This window comes from Dunckerocampus dactyliophorus, chromosome 4, assembly GCF_027744805.1.
Source record: "Dunckerocampus dactyliophorus isolate RoL2022-P2 chromosome 4, RoL_Ddac_1.1, whole genome shotgun sequence".
NCBI lineage: Eukaryota > Metazoa > Chordata > Actinopteri > Syngnathiformes > Syngnathidae > Dunckerocampus > Dunckerocampus dactyliophorus.
Genome location: NC_072822.1, coordinates 27,427,324 through 27,454,595, shown reverse-complemented (window position 1 = coordinate 27,454,595; position 27,272 = coordinate 27,427,324). Strand labels below are relative to the sequence as shown.

The 27,272-nt window shown below is 38.6% G+C and overlaps 1 protein-coding gene across 1 annotated transcript in view; it reads left to right on the top strand.

Annotated features, from left to right (window-relative positions):
• arid3c (AT rich interactive domain 3C (BRIGHT-like)) overlaps positions 1 to 27,272 on the top strand; it is a 59,069-nt gene that overhangs the window by 12,667 nt on the left and 19,130 nt on the right. Inside the window, exon 3 of the mRNA XM_054774716.1 lies at positions 20,752 to 20,824. Coding sequence (XP_054630691.1) covers positions 20,752 to 20,824 — 73 coding nt within the window. The remainder of the gene's footprint in view (positions 1 to 20,751; positions 20,825 to 27,272) is intronic.

Genomic DNA, 27,272 nt, shown 5'->3' with positions numbered 1-27,272 from the left:
CTGGGGGCTCAGTATCTTGCCCGAGGATACTTCAACATGGCCACAGAAGCACCGAGGACCGCCTCTACCACCTGAGCGATGCTGGCCCTTGACGATACCATGAAAACACCTAGACAATACCATGATAACATCTTGACAATACCATAACAATTCTATGACCTTTCACTTGGCCTTTCATTTCAAGAGCGCTTTCTACCCTCAAGGTACTCAAAGCGCTTTGACACTGTTACCACATTTACCAACTGATGGTGGAGCAACTGGAGGTTCAATATCTTGCCCAAGAATACTTCAACTGAGGATCGAACCAGCAACAGCCACTCTACCACCTGAGCCATGCTGCCCCTTAACAAAACCGTGACAACACCTTGGAATAAGACTGAATTTCATAATGTGTGTTTTCTAGGGTCGTGTACAGTGAAACCTTGGTTAGTGTTATTAATTCATTCCAGGAAGTCAGACTCTAACCGAAACGGACGCAAACCAAATACATTTTTCCCATAATAAATAAATAAAATCCAATGAATCAGTTCCAGAAAGCCAGAAAGAGTTTAACATGCAGAAAACAACTGGAAATGCACATAAATACATTAAATGAACATTGGAGGTTACTTTTACCTTCATTGAGGATGTGATTCTTAATGTGAGTGTTCCCTGACAAGGAAGTCAAACTTTAAAGCGCCACATCATAAAAACATGTCGAAAGAGTTAAATTCATGAACAATAGTGGCAAACAAAGCCCTGCGTCCACCGAAATATGTCAGTCATAACAATTGTAGTGATTGGACACCACATGCTGTTTAGATAGCAACTACAAGTGTCAATTGATTAAAATATTAAATCACGATTAATCGCATTTTGTCCATTGTTAACTCGTAATTAATTATGGTAAATGATTCGATACGCACCTAGAGACACAGGTTAAGATACGAATGAAAAACGATATATTTAAAAAAAACAACGATTCGATGCAATTGGATACGGTGTACGAACGATACGATTCAACGGTTACATTTATTGATGTAGACATTCATCTTACATGATAAAATAAAGAAGCCAAAAAAACACATAATTTGTACATAACTACATCAAATTTTATGTAAAGGGATATCAATTTTGAAAATATCGGCCACTATTTTATTTAAAACATAATAGAGAGTTACAAATCCCACAGTTTTTGCATGTTTAATGTGAGCGGAGACTTGTCCCACTTTGTTCAATGGTCCTTGAACTTACCATCTGCACAAGCTTGACTGCTATACTGTATTTTTTCCCCTTTTTCTTTCACCTCATATTTGGCCCCAATGCTGATACTATGTGGGAATGCATAAAGGTAAGATTTGATGACCTTAATGAGTGCTAATATGCATATTTGTGCAGTGCACCTGTCTGAAAAACAAAGTCCACGCTTGTACTGGTGGATGGTGGCTCTGTATTCATTTAGCGCTTTTAATTTGATGTTGTTCCTGTCACAGTTTTACACAATACATAATAAATAAGATAAATTAGATCACTATAATGTACGTATGTTTTGCTGATGTGTTGAAAATCTTTGTGACTTGGTGACTAGCTAGCGCGCTGCTAATGCTGTAGCTGCTAATGCTGTAGTTGCTAATGCTATAGCTGCTAATGCTAGAGCTGCTAATGCTATTTACAGCCATTCTTCGTCTTCAGTCAAGCCCCCAAATAGCTGTCCTTGGCCATGCCTGTTCGTAACTAGCAGCTTGTAACCCAAATTGTAGAAAAAAAATCAGCTGAGAGACAGCTCGCATCAAAAAAAAGAGTCGTTAGTTGGGACACTCGTATGCCAAGTTAAAACTGTATAAATGACAATTTTAAAAAAACACCGGCAGTGCTTTTCACCTCTCTGTGGCAGTCGAGTACTCTATGACCACTAAACTCACAGCGACAGTAGATACAAATAACTTTGGTCTTGTTGCGAGAGCCATCTGCCAAGGCTTTGAAGCTAAACTTACCATTCAAAATACCTTTTTCTTTCTCCATTTCCGCTCAATACTTCTTGTGGGTCCACATCCACGGCCTCTTTTCTTCCAACTACGATGTGGGCCGAGGGTCAAACAGGACGTGCGCATGTTAATCACATGTGAAAAAAAAAATAGGGCTGTTAAAGGAAATTTTGTTAACATTGACAACCTTAATAGCAACACATAATTAACTTAATAAGGTTTGCACCGAGGACCCCGCCCGACCCTGTGTCGGGGGTCGGGCGGGGGTTGGCCCGGGGCGGGCCGGGCTCCGCTCCCTGGGGGTGGGGGTGGCGGTGGGCGGGAATTGGCGCTTCCGGCGCGGGCGGGCTTCTTTCCGGTTGTGGAGGCGTCTCTGGGCCTGCCGGTTTGTGGCCCCCGGTACCCGTCTGCCTTTGTGGGGTGTGATCTCTCGCTGGTCTCAGGGGTTGGCAGTCCTCCGGCCCACTGGCGCCCTGTCCTTGGCTGGGATTGCCTCTCTTCGGCCCCTTACTGGTCTTCCCGGGGGGGGGGGCTCTCTGGGCTGGCTCTTGGGGCACTGATCTTTGTGCTGCCTGCCCCTATGGGCCTGGTGGCCTTCTGGCGGCCGGGGCCCGGCCTTGCTATTTGGGGCGGGGCTCTCTGGGAGGTGGAAGGCAGCCCCTTTCCTTTCATGCATTCTCAGTGACAATTACACGTCCACACATTCCTGCACCTTTATATATATGAAGTCCTCCTCACATACAGAGATACCTGTACATATGCACACTCACAGTACATACGTACTTCCCCACATTACTCACTGAGTTAACCAGGGTGTTATTATGTTGTTGGTTTTATTACAGCGACGGTGATATCAGCAGTATGACTATATATATATATGTGTATATATGTACGGTATATATATATATATATATATGTATGTATGTGTATGTATATATATATGTGTATATGTATATATTTTTTTTTTACAATGATGTGCATTACAGTAACTTTGATTCTATTCACTATCATGGATAATCATTTCATTACTACAGTTATGTGTGACTGTTTCAATGCGGTATTATCATGGTGATCACTATCATAATTCATCATTTCATGACTGCTATTGTGTGCGACTGTTTCAATGCAGTATTGTCATTGTGATCACTGTCATAGTTCATCATTTCATGACTGCTATTATGTCTGATTGTCATTGACAGCTTTGTCATTGTGGTTGTTGATATTGATTTGTCCTTTATCCTTGTTCGTCTTTATAGTTGTCACGGACATTTATTTGCTGATGTCGTTCTGTATGTTTCTGTTGTTCTGTCACAATTGTTGTTGTTGCTGCTGTTGTCCTTGTCTCTTGTCTCTCTTTTTTTTGTTTTTGTCCCCTCTCGCCCCCCCCCCGTTTCCTTTTCTCTTCTTCTCTGTCCCCTCCTGCTCCGGTCCGGTCGCTCCAAATTTGCTTTATAACAAGCATCAAGATCGAATAAATTTTGTATGACAGGGGAAGTGTATATCACACTTCTCTCTGGCAGAGTAAATCTGTTGAGCACTTGACGGCATTTAGGTATACAATTCTATCTGCTTTAAAGGCTGGACAGGACAGGGGTAAAAAAAAAAAAAACTTAATAAGGTTTATTTTCAGGTGGAGTCATTTGGCCACATAACTATAGCCTAGCTTCTCACTTTGCAGCTGGTGCGTGCAAAACAGAACACGTGCAAGGTGCTTCCCACGCTAATTAACGTATGCGGTGACGGCGGATACAAAAGGTAATGATTGTTATTGGATTTCTAAAGTTCCTGTACTTGGTCGATATTGTCTGTGTAGCAGAAATTGTGTGCGTATTTTGCAAACAGCACATCAAGTTGGAAGCGTGCGTGTTGGCTTCCCAGCATGCTTTCAGAATAAAAGTCTGCAAATTTGCAGAGTGGGTGAATCCACTGTATTGTATTGTATTATACATACAAGCTTAAATATTCCAAAACTACTATGCACAATAAGTACACATTAATTTGGTGTTTTTTTTTTTATTCTTACATACACAGTAGTTGAATGTTTTTTCCGGGGGGTGGGCGATGCCACGTCCAAGCGCGTCATGTCTTTCAACATTGCCTTCATGGACTTTGCTGTGTGAGTTGAAGAATTCAGATTTAGCGCTAACTAAGGTCCAGTCCAAGCCCTGTCTAAGTACAGTAGACGCCCCTACAACGTAAGTAATCCGTTCCAAGAACCTTTCTGTTATAGGGATTTTATGTTATACAAAGCGTAAAATACATGTAAATAGCCTAATCCGTTCCAAGATCTTCCCAAACTCACACCTTTGGCACTTCAAAATATTCAAAGTCCACCAAATATGGTGGGAAAATATAAGAAAACAGCATAAACATAGTATAGTAACATTCCAATATAAAATAAGATAAATAAGGTATAATGGTCAATGGGGAACTGCCGTATAGTCTAGCAACATCACTTAATTTCATACCACCGTCATGCTTCTGGATCATTTCCTGCTTTGTTTCGATCGACAACTTTTCCCTTTTTTTCTTCTCACTTACACTTGGTTTAGGGCCCATGACTCCGGTAATTTTAACACAAATAAAAGTAAACAAATTAAGAAGAGATTTCAATGCGTGCAAACTAGTCTAAGGGGGACTAAGATGAGGAAGGGAGCTCACACACAAACATGGACGAGAGAGGTATATAGTCCACTTTGTGTGAAAAAGGTATTTATGGCATGTCTTGATTGATTTATGGCCCCCTGTCATAAAAGTTTATGATATGGCAATAAAACAATAAAAGTTTATGATATGGCAATAAAACAATAAAGCAATAAAGCAATAAAACAATAAAACATCAAAGCGTTTTCACACCTATGTGTCAGGAAGCAATAAAAGTTTATGGCATACCAATAAAGCAATAAAAGTTTATGGCATACCAATAAAGCAATAAAACAATAAAATAATAAAACATCAAAGCATCAGGAAGCGGACATGCGGAAGTCATAAACGGACATCTGGAAGCCATAAAACATGAAAGAAGTTTCACACCTATGTGTCAGGGATCAAAGCTTTAGGAAGCGGACATGCGGAAGTCATAAAACAAACAAACAATCATAAAATCATTCCCACGTGACTGTGTTTTCTTCCGGCTGCATGTGGGGGAAGCCCCCATTCCCATACCCCTCCTTTCCTAACGACCCCCCCTCCACCCCCACCACCCCCAAGACATCCTCCGGCCTTATCTGGGTGTGTCTCAGCATGTGTGACTGGGGCCCCCAATACCGCCCCCTCCGGCCTGTCTGTGTGTCTCAAAAATGTAGTTTTCCCATTGAAACAATATAAATAATACTGCTAAAACAGTCAACACATTGCATCCTTAGCTCACACGTCCCCATTCAAACCATTTAAATCAGCCAATTGCAAAGACAGTCAAAACACTGAAAACTCTTTTTTACCACAGTCCCATTGAAACAATATAAATAATACTGCTAAAACATTCAAAACATTGCATCCTTAGCTCACACGTCCCCATTCAAACCATTTAAATCAGCCAATTGCAAAGACAGTCAAAAGCATTGCAAACACTTTTTTACCATAGTCCCATTGAAACAATACAAGTAATACTGCTAAAACAGTCAAAACATTGCATCCTGAGCTCACTCGTCCCCATTCAAACCATGTAAACCGGCCAATTGCAAAGACAGTCAAAACACTGAAAACTCTTTATTACCATAGTCCCATTGAAACAATAGAAATAATACTACTAAAACAGTCAAAATGTTACAACATTAGATACCAGTCTTTCTACTATAGCTATTTTGTTAAAAATTATATTTTAATGTCATGATTACCTGTCAGCCGTCCATCCACCAGCCTTGTTTCTTCAATAGCAATGTACAAATGATACATCTAGGCCACTCCCTCCTGCATCTAGACCACTCCCCCCAACCGGCCGATACAATTACTGTTGAAAAATCACAGCTACCAGCTTGACCCCTTGGCGTTAAAACAGACTTTATACATGAAAGCAAATAAAGGTGATATACCACAGAGTCAAGAAGCTGTAAAAAAAACAGGAAACCTTGGGACAACTGTCTTATCACCCCCATGACTTATCAACTGTGGATCATTACAATCATCTCCAAGTACCCAAATACAAGAATGTACTATATTCTATTTATTTATTTATTTCCAATGCAGTACCAGTATACTACAAGTACCCAAATACAAGAATGTACTATATTCTATTTATTTATTTATTTCCAAATGCAGTACCAGTATACTACAAGTACCCAAATACAAGAATGTACTATATTCTATTTATTTAGTTCCTTATTTCCAATGCAGTACCAGTATACTGCAAGTACCCAAATACAAGAATGTACTATATTCTTTTTATATATTTATTTATTTCCAAACGCAGTACCAGTATACTACAAGTACCCAAATACAAGAATGTACTATATTCTTTATTTCCAAACGCAGTACAAGTATACTGCAAGTACCCAAATACAAGAATGTACTATATTCTATTTATTTATTTCCAATGCAGTACCAGTATACTACAAGTACCCAAATACAAGAATGTACTATATTCTATTTATTTATTTATTTATTTATTTATTTCCAATGCAGTACCAGTATACAGCAAGTACCCAAATACAAGAATGTACTATATTCTATTTATTTATTTATTTATTTATTTCCAATGCAGTACCAGTATACAGCAAGTACCCAAATACAAGAATGTACTATATTCTATTTATTTCCTTATTTCCAAACGCAGTACCAGTATACTGCAAGTACCCAAATACAAGAATGTACTATATTATATTTATTTATTTATTTCCAAACACTGTCCCATTAGACTGCTGTATTCTATTTATTCATTTATTTTGAAACGCATCAGTCTTTGCCCCCCTTACCTAGTCTTTGTGAAGCTTCGATCAACAGGGCTCCTCTTGGAACTTCTTCTCCTGGCTTGTTTGTCATGAATGAACATCCTGACTCGGGTCCATTTGGTGTGACTTCTCTCGGGAGTCCATCCTGGCCGCATCTCCATTTGGTCTGCTTTCTTATGTTAAAATGTTTTGCATCTCAGCATGATGTATTGGACTTGTAGAGCTTTCCTCACACAGCCATGCTATCCCTGCAGCGTCTTATCTTTTAATCAGCACTCTAGTGTTATGAAGGACTAAATGAAGGTAGACTTACAACCATTTGGGCTCTGTTAATACAAATAAAAAGTCTAGAACATACTGTATAAAGATGATCTAAAACGATAGATAGTGACTTTGTTAGGTATGTGTCCTTCTGAAAGCCTTTCCTACAAAGGAGTGTCTTGATTGAAAAGTGTGAATGTTGGTCATTAGCAAACCTGATTGTCCTGATGCATACATTTGACATTACAGGGCCAATTCCTCCCCCTAAAGTGGATGCAAATACTGTACTTACTGTATGTTGGCTAACAGAAAGACACACATATACTGTTTACATATGACCAATATTATATTTATTATCATTATGTATATATTGTCATTTAATGCACCCGGAAAGATTGGTTTATGGTTGTTATTATTGTTATTCATTGTCTAGTTGTCCAGATATGATGTTTTGTATGAGTTCTATTAATTATTTTCATTGTGTCCTTTTTAATCACAGTTAATTAGTACATATGTGTACTATTAATTTGACCTCTCTTTTACTTCTTTCTTCATTTTTTCTTTTTATTACAGTTAGAACATGGTGTTCAAGGAGTTGGTAATGACACAAAATGCATGCTACCCGTGCATTCTGTATGAAATCCTACAGAAGTACTGATATGATGCAGTATGGGGTGCTACTTCAGTTACACATTTGACAAATACATCACTAGCAGCAATTTTAAAGGTTCTTTCAGTTAGATATGCGTATGTGCCTGATAGGACAGGATGCTCCATTTGTTGTATAATGTATAATCATGCCATTCTCTCAGCAGGGGACGTAAGCACAATACGCTTTTTTAAAAAATGTATTTAATTTCCAAACACATCGCCGGTATACTGTAAGCATTCAAATACTAAAGCAGAGACATTATTTGATTTAAAAAAACAAACCAACAAACATGCCCTGACTTGTCTCCAGGACATGGGGGGCCTCAGGAGGCAGGCTATGCTTCCTCAATCTCCACCCCCCTTTCCACAGATACCCGAAAAACCATCCGCTGTACCCACTACATTCTACTGTCATCTGGAACTTGATTGAGAGAAGGAGACTCTTTTTTTCCCCAACCCTTATTTAATTCAACATGGCGCAGCAGAGGTCTTCAGGTAATATTCACCCTTTACTGATTACCACAAACCCATCATCCATCATTGGAGAACATTCCTATCATAAGAAATTCCTATGTAAAACACTATTGTCTAAACATTGACTAATATTTGTTTTTAAAGAGTGTTCATTAGATATAGAATATCATGTGTTGATATATATGTACTGTATGATATAGATTTCCTTTTCATCTCTGACATTATCTTAAAATATGCTTGATACTACTGTGTTGCCGGGCAAATTCGTAAGACTACTGGTAAACAACAGATGCATTACCCATAGCAAAACATACTTTCTCATCAATACAGTTAATCTTGTTGTTTGTTTTATTTCTAATCTCATTATTTTCTTTATAATCATACAGGAATCATCAAGGACTGAGCAAAGAACTCAAACAATGTACGAAAATGAACCATCATCATCAGAAATGATCTCAGTGACTCTGCTTTTCCTTTATTTTTGTGTGACACAATAATACCACTGATGTACCTTTATTTATCAAATTTAAATGTTTATAATGTCCTTTCAATAGTTGTAGAGTAATTGCACCTTTTAAGTATTCCTCTAAATTATTCCATAGATCCGTACCTCGCGTGTGATACATTGACTCTTAAGGGTTGTACCTGTACACTGTACTTTCAGACTTTGTGTTCACCTTAAGCTATATTTCTCATTTCGATTGGCAGACAATTGTTGGATGTTACTGTCGGGCTGGTTCTTTTTAGTTGTCTATATTACTAACAGTGTTTTTAATTTCAAGTCCTCAGTTTTAAAGCGTTAGATTTTAAGAACAGTACGTTGGTACGGTCGGGATAACCGACATTGTGCACAACTCCTTTTTTTTTGCAGTCTATATAAAATCTGTAAATGACTGTTATAGGTATTTCCCAAGACCTCCGAGCAATAACTGATATAAGGCATAATTTCTTGGCCCATATAATAATACAGAAGTAAAATTATCAATACATTATGTCATGTATGAGTAATTACTGAGGATGTAAACAATAATAAGGAAATGAATGAATACTGTAAATCCGTGTTGGCATTGTATGACGTATGACATGTTCCCAGCAACAGAAAACATGGCGAAGTAACAATACAGCGACAACAGTTAGTTTGTGTGCTTTTAATGACGTAATAATACTCGACAACTTGTACTGTTTCCTGAAACGGTTCATTTTCGTACATTGTTTAAGTTCTTTGCTCAGTGCGTGCCATAATAGAGTTCCACAAGGTTTTGTGTTTGTTTTTGCATGCAAATGTTGAAGTAAAATTGTTCCCTCTTACATCTCCATTGAGAAGAAAATATTGTAGTAGTAGAGGGTAGTTTGGATAGAAGTTGTAGCAGATCAGTGAACTTCAATAATTGTGATGCACTGAAAACAGGACTCACACATCCTAAAAAGCAACACATAATAAAAAAGTGCACATTACATTTTAATAATGGGTCAAAAAATAGTGACAAGGTTTTTAAACTTTTCTTTTGTTATGCAATCCAAGTTGCCAACGGTTGATGTATTCATCTCTGTGAGTAAGGTGACACACAGCACTTCTCATTCTTTATGTTCAGATTTGAGCAGCAAATGATTTCATGTACCGATCAAGTTCATTCTGCAGTTGCATGTCATAGTTTTTGATTGATAAATGTATTTATTTGTATTGACTTTCTATGTAGCCTGGTTAGCATTGGTAACACAGTAAGGAAGGCAAACGTTTGTTTCACACTTTCTTTCATACTTCTGCAAAGCCTTTTATGTCACTGTACTGTCCGACGCTCGTCGTCACTCTACAAATTTTCGTGTTCATAATGCAATGAAGATGTGTTGTTGGAAGATTGTGCTTATTGAAAAGCGAATGAGGAAATAGAGGCATAGTTTTTAAAGAACTCTTTTATTGACGGTTAAAGGTGGTATCCATCCTTGGCTGTAAATGACGCTTTTTCACCCAAAAATATAAGAACACCAACCAGCAAAAACTGTACACACGCAAGCACGCAGAAAAAAATCTATATTCTTAACAATTGTTGTTTGAGCCAGGAAAAAAAGAAACAAAGGGGAAAGCACAGGAACGCACGCGTGTACGCAGTCTCGGAAAAACTATGGACAATTAGTAGCCATGGCTGAGCAGGAAGTGGGGGGCGGGAAATAGGCCTTTGGAGCACTAGCGCCCCCCATTGCAGTACCTAACTGTGACAGGATAAAAACAAAGGAATAAATTTGTCATTTGAAGTACACATGTGAGGTAATCCTACATATAAAAATGTACATTTTTGTATAAAAACAGATAGAAAAGTTAATAAAAACAAAAGAAGACACATGGTTTTTAGTGTAACCATGTCAAGAAAGCCATGGATATTTTTCCATGTGAGGGCTCGTTTCCTTGCTCCTCATCGTCGTCCTGAATGCGACCAAAGCATGCTTTCTCCATCAGGTCGTGTATTATTGCTTCGGCAGCACCAAGAAGTCTCTCTGTACTTATAACAACGTATCCTGGTTCTACACATGACAGCTGCTGAAGTGCGGTTGTCAACTACCCTGCTGTAGTGGTTGATGTAAATGACACTTCCTCGTTCATTTAGACATGAATGCTGCAACTGGCTTGGATGTTCTATGATGCAGCCGTTGCATTCAGATCGTGCTATTTCCCACGCTACCTGATTCAAACATTTTTTCAGTAAGGTTTGGAAGAGGGTGATGATGTTTGCAGTGAATCTTGTCGCACTTCCAACGTCTTCAGATGGGGTTACGTCGTCGTGCCGATAAACGGGCACGTAGGTCGATTCATTGTCGGCATAACCCCAAGTTGTGGGGACATTGTCGAGATTGGTGCATTCAGCCGTCTTATTGTGTGGATCCTTGATGATTCCTGTATGATTATAAAGAAAATAATGAGATTAGAAATGAAACAAACAACAAGATTAACTGTATTGATGAGAAAGTATGTTTTGCTATGGGTAATGCATCTGTTGTTTACCAGTAGTCTTACGAATTTGCCCGGCAACACAGTAGTATCAAGCATATTTTAAGATAATGTCAGAGATGAAAAGGAAATCTATATCATACAGTACATATATATCAACACATGATATTCTATATCTAATGAACACTCTTTAAAAACAAATATTAGTCAATGTTTAGACAATAGTGTTTTACATAGGAATTTCTTATGATAGGAATGTTCTCCAATGATGGATGATGGGTTTGTGGTAATCAGTAAAGGGTGAATATTACCTGAAGACCTCTGCTGCGCCATGTTGAATTAAATAGGGGTTGGGGAAAAAAAGAGTCTCCTTCTCTCAATCAAGTTCCAGATGACAGTAGAATGTAGTGGGTACAGCGGATGGTTTTTCGGGTATCTGTGGAAAGGGGGGTGGAGATTGAGGAAGCATAGCCTGCCTCCTGAGGCCCCCCATGTCCTGGAGACAAGTCAGGGCATGTTTGTTGGTTTGTTTTTTTAAATCAAATAATGTCTCTGCTTTAGTATTTGAATGCTTACAGTATACCGGCGATGTGTTTGGAAATTAAATACAATTTTTTAAAAAGCGTATTGTGCTTACGTCCCCTGCTGAGAGAATGGCATGATTATACATTATACAACAAATGGAGCATCCTGTCCTATCAGGCACATACGCATATCTAACTGAAAGAACCTTTAAAATTGCTGCTAGTGATGTATTTGTCAAATGTGTAACTGAAGTAGCACCCCATACTGCATCATATCAGTACTTCTGTAGGATTTCATACAGAATGCACGGGTAGCATGCATTTTGTGTCATTACCAACTCCTTGAACACCATGTTCTAACTGTAATAAAAAGAAAAAATGAAGAAAGAAGTAAAAGAGAGGTCAAATTAATAGTACACATATGTACTAATTAACTGTGATTAAAAAGGACACAATGAAAATAATTAATAGAACTCATACAAAACATCATATCTGGACAACTAGACAATGAATAACAATAATAACAACCATAAACCAATCTTTCCGGGTGCATTAAATGACAATATATACATAATGATAATAAATATAATATTGGTCATATGTAAACAGTATATGTGTGTCTTTCTGTTAGCCAACATACAGTAAGTACAGTATTTGCATCCACTTTAGGGGGAGGAATTGGCCCTGTAATGTCAAATGTATGCATCAGGACAATCAGGTTTGCTAATGACCAACATTCACACTTTTCAATCAAGACACTCCTTTGTAGGAAAGGCTTTCAGAAGGACACATACCTAACAAAGTCACTATCTATCGTTTTAGATCATCTTTATACAGTATGTTCTAGACTTTTTATTTGTATTAACAGAGCCCAAATGGTTGTAAGTCTACCTTCATTTAGTCCTTCATAACACTAGAGTGCTGATTAAAAGATAAGACGCTGCAGGGATAGCATGGCTGTGTGAGGAAAGCTCTACAAGTCCAATACATCATGCTGAGATGCAAAACATTTTAACATAAGAAAGCAGACCAAATGGAGATGCGGCCAGGATGGACTCCCGAGAGAAGTCACACCAAATGGACCCGAGTCAGGATGTTCATTCATGACAAACAAGCCAGGAGAAGAAGTTCCAAGAGGAGCCCTGTTGATCGAAGCTTCACAAAGACTAGGTAAGGGGGGCAAAGACTGATGCGTTTCAAAATAAATGAATAAATAGAATACAGCAGTCTAATGGGACAGTGTTTGGAAATAAATAAATAAATATAATATAGTACATTCTTGTATTTGGGTACTTGCAGTATACTGGTACTGCGTTTGGAAATAAGGAAATAAATAGAATATAGTACATTCTTGTATTTGGGTACTTGCTGTATACTGGTACTGCATTGGAAATAAATAAATAAATAAATAAATAGAATATAGTACATTCTTGTATTTGGGTACTTGCAGTATACTGGTACTGCATTTGGAAATAAATAAATATATAAAAAGAATATAGTACATTCTTGTATTTGGGTACTTGCAGTATACTGGTACTGCATTGGAAATAAGGAACTAAATAAATAGAATATAGTACATTCTTGTATTTGGGTACATGTAGTATACTGGTACTGCGTTTGGAAATAAAGAATATAGTACATTCTTGTATTTGGGTACTTGTAGTATACTGGTACTACATTGGAAATAAGGAACTAAATAAGTAGAATATAGTACATTCTTGTATTTGGGTACTTGTAGTATACTTGTACTGCGTTTGGAAATAAATAAATAAATAGAATATAGTACATTCTTGTATTTGGGTACTTGTAGTATACTGGTACTGCGTTTGGAAATAAAGAATATAGTACATTCTTATATTTGGGTACTTGCAGTATACTTGTACTGCGTTTGTAAATAACTAAATAAATAGAATATAGTACATTCTTGTATTTGGGTACTTGCAGTATACTGGTACTGCGTTTGGAAATGAATAAATAAATAGAATATAGTACATTCTTGTATTTGGGTACTTGCAGTATACTGGTACTGCATTGGAAATAAATAAATAAATAGAATATAGTACATTCTTGTATTTGGGTACTTGGAGATGATTGTAATGATCCACAGTTGATAAGTCATGGGGGTGATAAGACAGTTGTCCCAAGGTTTCCTGTTTTTTTTACAGCTTCTTGACTCTGTGGTATATCACCTTTATTTGCTTTCATGTATAAAGTCTGTTTTAACGCCAAGGGGTCAAGCTGGTAGCTGTGATTTTTCAACAGTAATTGTATCGGCCGGTTGGGGGGAGTGGTCTAGATGCAGGAGGAAGTGGCCAAGATGTGTCATTTGTTTGTTGCTCTTGAAGAAACAAGGCTGGTGGATGGACGGCTGACAGGTAATCATGATATTTTCTTAAAAAATATAATTTTTAACAAAATAGTTGTAGTAGAAAGACAGGTAGCTGTTCTAGACTTTTTATTTTTATTAAAAGAGCCCAAATAGTTGCAAGTTGTAAGTCTACCTTCCTTTAGTCATTCATAACACTAGAGTGCTGATTAAAAGATAAGACACTGCAGGGATAGCATGGCTATGTTAGGAAAGCTCTAGGAGTGCAATACATCATGCTCAGAGGATGACGTCACGATGCAAAACATTTTAACATAAGAAAGCAGACCAAATGCAAGTATAAAGTCTGTTTTAACGCCAAGGGGTCAAGCTGATAGCTTTCAACAATAATTGTATCGGCCGGTTGGAGGGAGTGGTCTAGATGCAGGAGGGAGTGGCCTAGATGTATCATTTGTACATTGCTATTGAAGAAACAAGGCTGGTGGATGGACTGCTGACAGGTAATCATGACATTAAAATGTAATTTTTAACAAAATAGCTATAGTAGAAAGACTGGTATCTAATGTTGTAACATTTTGACTGTTTTAGTAGTATTATTTCTATTGTTTCAATGGGACTATGGTAATAAAGAGTTTTCAGTGTTTTGACTGTCTTTGCAATTGGCCGGTTTATATGATTTGAATGGGGACGAGTGAGCTAAGGATGCAATGTTTTGACTGTTTTAGCAGTATTACTTGTATTGTTTCAATGGGACTATGGTAAAAAAGTGTTTGCAATGCTTTTGACTGTCTTTGCAATTGGCTGATTTAAATGGTTTGAATGGGGACGTGTGAGCTAAGGATGCGATGTGTTGAATGTTTTAGCAGTATTATTTATATTGTTTCAATGGGACTAATGTAAAAAAGAGTTTTCAGTGTTTTGACTGTCTTTGCAATTGGCTGATTTAAATGGTTTGAATGGGGACGTGTGAGCTAAGGATGCGATGTGTTGAATGTTTTAGCAGTATTATTTATATTGTTTCAATGGGAAAACTACATTTTTGAGACACACAGACAGGCCGGAGGGGGCGGTATTGGGGGCCCCAGTCACACATGCTGAGACACACCCAGATAAGGCCGGAGGATGTCTTGGGGGTGGTGGGGGTGGAGGGGGGGTCGTTAGGAAAGGAGGGGTATGGGAATGGGGGCTTCCCCCACATGCAGCCGGAAGAAAACACAGTCACGTGGGAATGATTTTATGATTGTTTGTTTGTTTTATGACTTCCGCATGTCCGCTTCCTGATGCTTTGATCCCTGACACATAGGTGTGAAACTTCTTTCATGTTTTATGGCTTCCAGATGTCCGTTTATGACTTCCGCATGTCCGCTTCCTGATGCTTTGATGTTTTATTATTTTATTGTTTTATTGCTTTATTGGTATGCCATAAACTTTTATTGTTTTGTTGGTATGCCATAAACTTTTATTGCTTCCTGACACATAGGTGTGAAAACGCTTTGATGTTTTATTGTTTTATTGCTTTATTGTTTTATTGCCATATCATAAACTTTTATTGTTTTATTGCCATATCATAAACTTTTATGACAGGGGGCATAAATAAATCAAGACATGCCATAAATACCTTTTTCACACAAAGTGGACTATATACCTCTCTTGGACGCGCTGGATAAGTCAGCCAATGAGATGAGAGTGTAGGCGGTGCCCCGATAATCAGCTAATGAGAGCGTGAAGCCAGAAGGCGTCACCAAGTGTACTCTGTTAGTCTCTCTGTCGTTTGCACGGACTTGACGCTTTACGTTATATGGAATTCCTTACGTAATACGATGTGAAAAATTTACATAAATTCCTTACGTTCAGTGGAATTTACGTAAAAGGAGGTTTACGTTATGCGAGGTACTACTGTACTTGGTAGTTATTAGGGTCAAATCATCTGAACCTTGTCTCCAAAATGCCAGTCATTGGAATCAACTTGCGTACTGGAAACAGACACAACCATTGCAAATCATTCCCTTTTTTTGCATTTGTAAAAGTCTCATTTGTGGCTGATTCCACAAAGAAGCATCCAGATGTTGACCCACTGAGCTCCCGTGGCTGCTGCAGAGCCACTAAACAAGTCAAAGCACTAAACCTGCAGGCTTTTAATCACACCTGCATGAGCGCAATTAAAGCCACGCTTGATGTTACCAGTTAATAACCAAGGGCAGCCTGGCGTGTATCCACAGGATGTCGTTCATTAAAAGTACAACAAGTAACATTTTATCCCTCTTCATGAAGCAACAGTAAAACATTTCAAGAGTTTTCCAAGTAGTATTGATGGAGTAGGACTATCTTATTATCTATTACAAACTTGAACTGGAATATGATGCAGTAAGAATATTGAATTCAAAGTGGTTTGACTACTTTGTACAGGTGAGGTTCATGGCTGGTGAAGCACTGACTCCTTTGGAGTTTTTTTTTGTTGATACATGTTGCTCATTCAGAGACTGACGAAAATAATTAACGTTGGTTAAAAAAATTTTGTAAAAAGGTACTTCTTAGATCTCTTTATTCATTTATTTTTAGAAACTGGAAAACATTTGTGTTCTTACTTTTTATTTGTAAATGAAGTACATGCAGCCTTTCCATTTGGACACTTTGCTGAAAAACCCATATACATAATCATCCATCTTGGCAGTAAAATTCATTCCTTCATTCAGCAAAACCTAAAAATTTATTGAATGCATTTCATTGATGAGAAAAAAATCATCTGTGGAAGGACATCAGTGACAAGCACCTTCCAGCTCACGCACGACCCCTTCAGGATGCAAGTGCCTCACGTATGACATTTCTATGTATTTTATGGCCTGATTAGCAAGAATAATGATGTCATACTTACATTAAAAACATTACACAGGCTGTAGAAAGTCATGGTGTGTAATAAATGTTTCTGCAACATTATATTACTGGCCACATGCTGACAAACGCACACTCGCAGGCGCCATGAGCCCACTCAGTGTGCAGTCAGACGGCAGGCGGGTCTTGCGCACTAAGCCTAGAAGCCACGCTCACGGTAGCCTCACCTTGGGTTTCTTCCTTATATTTGGTCAGGAAAGCTGCAAATTTAGCACATTTTTACTGAAGAAAATGTTCAAAAAATGGGTGGAATCGTACAGAAAATACATTTACTGTATAATAAATACAGTTCGACGGACAAATCCATCCACTAGGGTCGCGGTGGTATGCTGGAGCCTATCCCAGCTGACTTTGGGCTTACACCCTGGACTGGTCGCCTGCCAATGGCAGGGCACATATAGACAAACAACCATTTACTCTCACATTCATACCTATGGACAATTTAGTCGCCAGTTAACCTAACATGCATGTTTTTGGAATGTGGGAGGAAACCGGAGTACCCGCACGCATGGGGAGAACATTCAAACGCCACATAGTGATGCCAGAGATTCGAACCCAGATCTTCCCGATCTCCTGACTGTGTGGACAACATGCTAACCACTCGGCCACCGAGTGGACGGACTCGGACAAATATTAATATTTATTTTATGTTATTGTTCAATTGTGTATTTTTGTATTTTTCATTCATCGTCACTCACCAGCCAATAAATGCTCTACAGCGGTGCTTCTCAACTGGTTTGGCTCCTGGACCCACCGTCACACCTTAAAGGAAAGCTGCACTTTTTTGGGGGAATTTTGCCCATCATCCACAATCCTCATGTTATATTTTCTGTGCATTCTAAAAATATAAAAACAGGTAAAAAGAGACGGCTAAGAATGCACGTAATGAGACACACCTATTCCACCTATAAAGCCTTCTGAAACCTCCAAAAACTGCCAACAGGTAGCTTAACAGAGAGGATAAAACTAAATCTGGAATGTAGAGCCGTATAAAACAAACTTAGTGTTGCAGGGACACCACCATCTATAAGTGCTTTTGAATAACGCCCTGTGGTTAACACACTGAAATGCTCCCATAAAACATTGAAACGTAGGGCTGTTGTGGCAATTCGAGTAATCAATCATCTGTTTCTGGATGTAAATACACTGATCAGTGGAATGTCTTGCCTTTCCTGTCCTGTTTGGCAGCTTGGTATTGCAGTATGAGTGATTTGTGCACCTTATTACAGAGATTACATATTTACTGTGCAACAGGTGAGTCTGGAATACTCCTCCTGCTCTGATTTTGTTATATTTTATTTCATGTGTTGGTTTTGAGAGGCGACAGACAGAGGGATAGAGAGGAAGTATGCGGGATGACAGGAGGAGACTACAGCATCAATAACAGCCCCTGGAACCTGATTGGAGAATGTAGGGAATACCACCAATGTTAGTAATATATAGCGTTCTTATTGGGATAAATGCAGGCAATGACGAGGGACAAGGACAGTCACTTTCACAAAAAAGAATGCACGATAAAGTCTGCCATTTTTCTGGAGAGGAGCCTTCTCATCTAATTATAGTGGAACCTCGGTTAGCGTTAATGTTGAAAATTTCCGCCATCGGAGGCGACGGACTTTATGCGCTTACATTCTTTCTTCTTTCTGTAGTTTTGGTGTCACGTGTCCGTTTACAGCACCACAGGTAAGTGTGCCTTATGTATTACATCGTTTTCACCCAGTGACCCGTTTCTGTGTGGACACTGCCTAAGGAGACAGGATTGGCGGTTCTGAGAATAGTGGAGAGCCAGAGCAGGCATGCAAAGTCACACTTCTCCTTCCCGTTTGAACAGTGTTGGACAAATTACTTAGTTATAGTTACTTTCCCCCAAAAATAATTGAATTAGTAACAGAATTATTCCTTCATAAATGTTAGTAGTTAGCATGAAAAGTAATGATTGCGTTACTTAAAAAAAAAAAAGCTTCAAATATGTGAAAGAAATGTGGATCTAGTTTTGTATTGGTGTTGAGAGATGATGGATAAGATTAGAGTCACTCAATGGACAAACACTTTGCTGTGGTGCAGAATGTACACTTCACGTGTATTTCTTGTCTTTTACATCATGCGTCGAAGTAGTGAGGAAGCTTACATCCTGAAAAGTGACATTTGGACCTCCACACATTGCTCCAGCTCACCATTGTTACTTCTCTTGTGTAGCTTAGAGATATGATGTTTGACAACGGGTCGACTTTTTCGAATGGTTCTTGAACAATGACAATATCTTACTGTAAATTGTTGTATCTGCAAATCAGTTCTCATCGTTCACTTAGAGGATCTCTATGAGCAAGCCGGCAAGTGAATGAACAGCCGTTAGAGCCCAGTGCATAATAACAGACCACATTTCACGTTGGTAACGGTAATGAGATACTGTCAAAGCTGGTGTTGAAACAGGTTGCTGTCTGACGAATATTGTTTATATCACAGCAGACGTGGTCACTCCTAGCGGGATGTCCTGCAGCTGTGAATGGCACACATTTATGACATACTGTATGTATTTCAGGGTTCCTGATAAAATGCACAAAGGAATCAATGGGATCATCTACTGTACAATATCTTTTGATGCACTGGTGTGGGTTTGCATGCATGCTTACATGTGTGTATGTCTGTGCATGGATGTGACCATTGATCATTGTTATTTTCATCCACGGTGCATTTGTGCACTCTACAAGTTTGCTTGCTGTTCCTTTCAATATCGCCTCATCTATGGACCACCCACAGCTCAGTCAACACAAACACATCCATTCACACCATTCGCCACTTCAGGATCCCTCCTCTCAACCAGTCCCATCCCCCCGACTGTTTCCTGCCGAGTACTGACCTGCACTGGTCCTTTAATATTGGTGGCAGCCAGTGTGCTTCCAAATGATCAGTTATTATCTCAGGGGCCTCATCCACAGGGCCCCACTGATTCCAAAGGTCATCCCTCTGTCTCCTTGTATTGATTATCCTGTTAACTGAAAGTCAACCTATTTCCATCAGCTGTACCTGGAACCTGTTTGACTGATGTCTGGCCCAGTGAATAGGACAGGACAATAATGGACATGCCAATATGGGAAACTAAAAGATACCCGTAACAGCAACAACAACACACCATAACCTGCTAAGATACTCGTGACTGTAAAGGATGTTTGTGGCGCCCCCTATAGTCATATTAATATACATGTAATACATACAGTATATCCTCAAAGTTTTATAATCATTAGAAATCTCAGTGGCATCGGACATTTGGGTACAGAGAAGACGAGGCTTTGATACAAAGCAGGGTGGGGGTTTGTTTACAAAGGAGTATGATTGATTTCTGCAGAAAAATCCTATTTTTGTGGACATTTGGGGGTATCTAGCCGTTGGCTTTCATGTTATAACTTGCGCTACTGAAATAATTCCACTGGTTTGTGAAAGTAAAGGTTCTGAACCCCCAAAGTCACTTCCTGTCCTCTCCCCTACCACTGGAACAAATTTACAGCATATTATGTCTACTATATTGGGTAATAGGAGTATAAAGTTATTTCATGTCTAGAGGGCTCTAATAATGTTAAAAAACATATATAAAAGGTTGTAAACAAGTTTATGCTCTAACTGCAAAAATCATTCCATTTATAAATAAGGAATTCTACTTTGCTGAAATTGATTTATAACGCTCGGCTCTGAAAGCAATAAACGAGGGATTACTGAAATGAGATTTATGGGAACTATTGGGGACCACTGCTGTACAGGACAAATTTGAACACGTTTAAAGTCTTCTTCTGGCTTGTTGTGGTTAAAATTGTTAAAATCCATGTCTTCTCTTTTTTTCCAGTTGTATGAACTGGATGATGACGAAAAGCGCAAAGAATTTCTGGATGACCTTTTCAGTTTCATGCAGAAACGAGGTAAGCCACCAACCCAACAGCCTACTTACACCATTTGTTATAGTTTTTTCCGCCCTGTTCAACCATTTGTGCAGCATTTTGCTTCTTTACTACGAATGGTTGCCTCCTCACTGTCAAATGATCTGTATATTGGGGAACTAGATCCATGTTTGGAACAATACCAGGAAGTTTAACAGCAAACTTCACCAGTCGGTTCATGTATTTTAGGAGCTTATTGTTTCTTTCAATTCCTTGCTGGCCCATTAATGTTTTACTGTTCAGCACATACATCATAGTTAACGAGAAGTCCTTCACTACGAACGCAGAACAAGGCACTCTAAAAATGTAATGATTATGGTTTATTTATTTCTAACATGGCTACCAAGTTACTTTAAAGTACATCATGTGATTACACAATTCAACATGTCTGAAAAAGAGTAGGAAGAAGCAGAGCTTATTTATAATCCTACCCCTTCTCCTCAGCCCAACAATGACTGATCCTTTCTTCAAACGATTTTGTTCTTCCACACACAATTTCATTAATATTGAAAAAAAAAAAATTAAAAACATTTTTTTTCGTTTCAAATGCAGTGGAACCTCTGAAAAAACGAGGAAAACGAGGCAATTTTTTTTCCAAAAATAATGTAAATCCAATTACTCTGTTCCACACAACCAAAAATATGAACAAAAAATACATTTTATAGAGAATAATTATAGTTTTACATGAAGAAAAGAATGTTAAATGGGTGGGACTTATTGTGGATGCACTCTTAATGATAGTGTTTTCGCCTTCTTTATCAAATTGCTGAAATGACTTTCTTTGGCCCCATGGCTGGTTATTTAGCAATCGAACGCAAGAAAAAAAATGCACGGTTGAGTGAGTCAGCAGCATGTAGGGTGCTTTTTTTGGGCACTCGATTGCGCATAATGATACAGCGCGGGACAAACGGATTAGTTTGGTACGTGCAAAATTGTACCGAGACAAAATCTTTGCTGTAAATCGAGCCACACAAAAACTGGGGTGTACAAAAACTGTTGAGTAATCTTCGTTTATCACAGTTAATCGGTTCCAGACACGACCGTGGTATGTGAATATTATCTTTATTATCTTTATATATGGAATATTTGCATAGTTAGGAGGATAGAAAACCTGTTTACGACCTTATAAGTATGTATTTTTTACATTATTAGAGCCCTATAGACATGAAATAATACCCCTGCAGTACCCCTAATAGTACTTTTAGGCACCGACCAAATTCCGTCTGTACCACCGGGCACTGACGCACGTTAAATTAAATGGCATGTTTTGGTACCTAAACACCAGTCTCCGTGGAGTGTCATGGCACTGCTGCTAATGACATTCAGTTACAAAACCCTAACCCATGTAGTCACCTTTACACCTGTATTACCCAATATATACTCAAAAAAATCAAAATGCAACACTTGTTTTTGATCCCATTTTTCATGAGCTGAACTCAAAGATCTAAAGGTTTTTCTATGTACACGAAAGGTCTATCTCTCTCAAATATTGTTCACAAATCTGTCTAAATCTGTATTTGTGAGAATTCATCATTCCTTATTCATGATCTACCTGCCTCACAGGTGTGGTATATCAAGATGCTGATGAGACAGCATGCTTATTACACAGGTGTGCCTTAGGTTGGCTACAATAAAAGGCCACTCCAAAATGTGCAGTTGAACTGTATTGGGGCAGTCTGGGGGGGGGGGGGGGGGTCCAAAACAAGTCAGTATCTGCTGTGACCACCATTTACCTCAAATACCGTATACACCATTCTAGAGAATCCCAAACATGCTCGCTATCTTCAAAATACCATCAATAAAATGCACCTGTATTTGTTGTCCATAACATATGCGCCGGCCCATACCATAACTCCACTCCATCCATGACACAGGTGCATTTTACTGTATTGATGGCATTCTGACAGCAGATAGATACTGTGACTAGACCCTGAGACCCATTGTTGTGTTATTCACCCACAAGCATCACCTCATGTTGTAGCATGATAATGCACGGCCCCATGTTGCAAGGATCTGTACACAATTCCTGGAAGCTGAAAACATCCCAGTACTTGCATGGCCAGCATACTCATTCGACATGTCACCCTTTGAGCAGGTTTGGGATGCTCTGGATTGGTGTATACGGTATTTGAGGTGGTCACAGAAGATACTGATTGGTTTTTGGACCACCCCCCAATACAGTTCAACTGCACATTTTGGAGTGGCCTTTTATTGTGGCCGACCCAAGGCACACCTTTGCAATGATCACGCTGTCTCATCAGCATTTTGATATACCACACCTGCCAGGTGGATAGATTATCAATCATGAATGATGAATGCTCACTAACGGATTTAGACAGATTTGTGGATAATATTTGAGAGAGACAGGCCTTTTATGTGCATAAAAAGTTTTACATCTTTGAGTTCAGCTCATGACAAATGGGAGCAAAAACAAAAAGTCTGGTGCTTGTGTGTCTCATCGAGCATTACAGTAACATTACTGACACCTAGTGACCAATATGGGTTGCTATATACTGTATCATCACGTCTCTGAATACGTCTTCTGCACGCCTTAAATTTGTATTTTGCTTTGGCAAAAATACATCAAATTTGCTTCAATATGCATTTTTTATTAATAGGCAATATTTACCACGAAACAGCATGATTTATATGAAAATATTTGTAAAAATACCTGATAGAATGAAACTCTGAAATTTGAGTGGTGATGGATTACTGTCATGCCAAATCAAAGCATGTTTTCTATGTGTATTTAACAGGGATTATAATACGGATTAGACTGTAATGTGATTGCTTCTCTATGGTTACATTTGAGGCGTGTGTGTGTCTTGGTTGATACTGATACAAACACTGATACAATATTGCAATCGCTCCTCCACGCTTACATTTCCCAGACATTCATCATGGAAAGCAATAGAAAGACCCCAAAAAATAAAATAAAGATGTTGCTCGTCCACACGCAATACAGCAAACACATGGAAATATATGACATTAAAAACGTGCTTCAGCTTCATCCAGTCCAAAATGTGACTGAGTAGGATGCAAAAGGTGACACGTTGATGAAGTCACGAGTGCCGGGGGGCAGACTTGGGTTTAATACTCGATGGATTGGTGTTGAAGTGTTCAATTAGGGATTGATTTTGGACAAGTGTAAGGAGACATCGTCAGGGTGAAGGCTCACCTCTGACAAGTGTGATCTGCTCCAGGGAACACAATCAATGTTTCTTGAAATCACAGCTGTATCATACGTGTCACACACATGGAATATTCTTTCTGTTGCCACCTGTCACTATCACTGAACAACAGTGACATTAAAGGATCCCTGACATGATTCATCAACTTTGCTGAAATGTGTTTTTTATTGTTTCTAATTATGTTCTACATTGTTCGATTTTTGAAAGCGAACGGTAAATTCGCAAGAATTACCTTTATAGTTCATAACGCCAGTCATGACGAACGAGCTTTCGCAGTTCAGCCTCGTTTCCGGAAGTGACATCATCGAAGTAATACTGCTCAGGTAAACAAACATTGACTGTTTACAGTGATTATAGCGAAGACTTGAGTGATGTGGCAGTAGTTTTCGAGGAGGAAGAAACATTCGGAGATAAAGATTGGTTGCCTTCAATTGCCTATCCTTCAATTATTATTTTAAATCGACTTCTTAATGAGTGTAAAGGGGTTTTATAGCCTGTTTTATTGTATATGTGGCAGAACGTCAAGGATGAATGTCCCACAGTAAACACGTCGCTGTCAAAAGATGTTTCTATAAGATGTATAATGCTTTGCAGGCTTGTCGCTATCGTGGAGTAGTGTTCAGAAGACATTATGTAAACAAGACATGACTTACTCTCTTGTGCCAACTTTGACGTAGTGGTCGTTCTTCGTTGTCTTATTTTTTTCCTGCATCTTTTTTCAAAATGTGTTTATACTGTACTGTCAAGCCAAACACTTTTTGTAAATGTGTTCCTTCGAAGCAGTCGTCAGTGAAATGATCACTGCAAAGAACAGAACGTTCCCTCTTTTGGAAAGAAAGCACAACTTGCAGTATCACTCAGAACCTATGAACATCCAGCAGCAACAAGACATTTTGGCATGACTACTATTTTGATGAAAAATATACTGAACGAAGTCGACGATCTACCTCGAGAAGCATTTCTTTACTCTGCTTTAGCTGCACTGCAAATTAATTGCCACTTGCGAAGATTTAAAATAATATTTCTTGACATGTTAGATATTTTTAGTTATTTTTAAGGGCTATTTACTCATTGACTTTATAATATAACCGGAATTTTAGGATGAGGGATTATTTTGTCTAGTTTAGTTCAGAAATGTTAAACTTTCACTTATTTTCACTTATTTCAATTATATTTCACTTTTTATTGGATGTATGAAGACTTTTATTCTGAAAATAAGTATTTTCAGCTTAAAGATGTTTATTTCTCGAAAAAGAAATCGTCATTTTTTTATCAAGTAAAATTAACTAGCTGCATAGACAGATCATTTCACTAGTTTTAAGTATTTTTTCCTAATCTCTTTATCCTACAGTGTATCTGGCAACCCCTTTTTTGCATTTAAAGTGGATTTAGGCTTATTGCAAGATTGTGTCAACTAGTTTCAGTATACAGCTTTATTACTTTACACTAGTATTAGGTTTTTAGGTTGGGGCGGTCGTGGCTCGTGAGGTAGAGCTGTTCATCCAGAAACTGGAAGGGTTGGCAGGTCAATCCTCGCTCCATATGCCCTACCAGTGTCGTTGTGTCCCTGGGGCAACAAGACACCTCTCACACCTTGCTCCTGCCACGTGTGTCTCTCGAGACAGAAGGATACTTACTATTAAGAGTTAGGTAATTTTCACTTAAAATGTGTTCATATTTCTTATTTTAGGAACATTTCATTTTTTGTAATAAGGTTAAAACATACGTATTTTATTCTAAAAATAAGTATATCCAGCTTAAAGGTCTTGCTTATTTTTAGATATATTAATCTTAAATATAGGATTTCAGTCCTGCTTATTTCTAGATATCGAAATCTTAATTCAGGATTTCTTACCAAGTAAAATTTACTTGCTGCATGGACAGATAATTTCACTAGTTTAAAGTAGTTTTTTCCCAAAATCTAGTCTTTTTGTCTTATATTTGGCCAGCCCTTTTTTTGCAGCGTGAGAGGCATGGCTCAGGTGGTAAGTTGTCGTCTCCCAACCTGGGGGTTGCGGACTCCATCCTCTGTGCTCACGTGATCGTTTCCTTGGGCAAGATACTGAACCCCCAGTTGCTCCTGGAGCTGCATCATCAGGAGGTAAATTTGCTCGCAGTGTCAAAATGCTTTGAGTGCCTTGGAGGTGGAAAAGCGCCATACAAGTGAAAGATCATTTATATATTTGAGATTAGTCCCAAGTGCTGCCTACAACCTTTAGTTTGGACCATGAGTGGGGAATATTGCCGTGTCCTTTTTGCAAATCTCCAAATAATTTGAAAATACAAATAAAATGAGGTCCTTATAAAGCGCTGAAGTCCCTTACCAGTTTGCACTTTAAATTTTGTGGCTTCAACAAAACTGTTCTACACTATAAGTTATGCACACAATAGCTGATTGAGGATCAACCTCTGGTAAGTAGATGTATTTTACTTAAAAGGTCTTATATTTTTGTCATACTATTAGATAAATACTGATTGTGAACTGCTTCAGATGAGGTTGTAGTGTAAATGTTTTGAGTTGTCTGAACCTTTAATCTCGGAGCCGTTGTATTTATGCTTGTCACATTTGGCTGAACGCCATGTTTACAAGCACCAGTGTACTGTTGGAAATTCGTCACTAACTCCAAGTTATTAGAAGTAAAGTAAGTCAAGTGTATTGGTGTCTGTGTATCCAAACCTATATTGGTAAAATGTTGTAGTCGCAGCAATCTCACGGCGGCCGCGGCTGTCATATTTAATCTGCTGGAGTTCCCTCCTCTCTAAACACCTGTGTGGGGCATTGGTACCCAAACTGTTGCTGTATACAAGCGGCCGTGGTTGGAAACCTCCCTGTCATTATTTTTCTACTGGTTTTTGATACTGGCTCTCACGGCGCCACTGATTGAAGCATATGTTGAAGTAGACATGGAAGCAGTGGCGGGCAGCGCATTTGGTGTCTGGGCCTTTAGTGGGCTGAACGTGACTGAAAGTTTACATTTTTTATATATTTTTTCTATTTCTTTTTCATATGGGAAGCGTGTGACTTCGTGCTTTTGCACTTGTGGGCCACTTTCCGGATGCTTTAATGTGAACAACCACATAAAATATCGGATGTTAGCAAAAAATTCGAATTGGGCATCATACCCTGCAAGTGTGAGCGTAGCCTCTGTCACCAATACGCCTGACTTACATTACTGCTAATAATTTTGAGTCAGTGACTAATTTTTACTGATGATCGTATAGTCGCTTGTAAAGTTGGT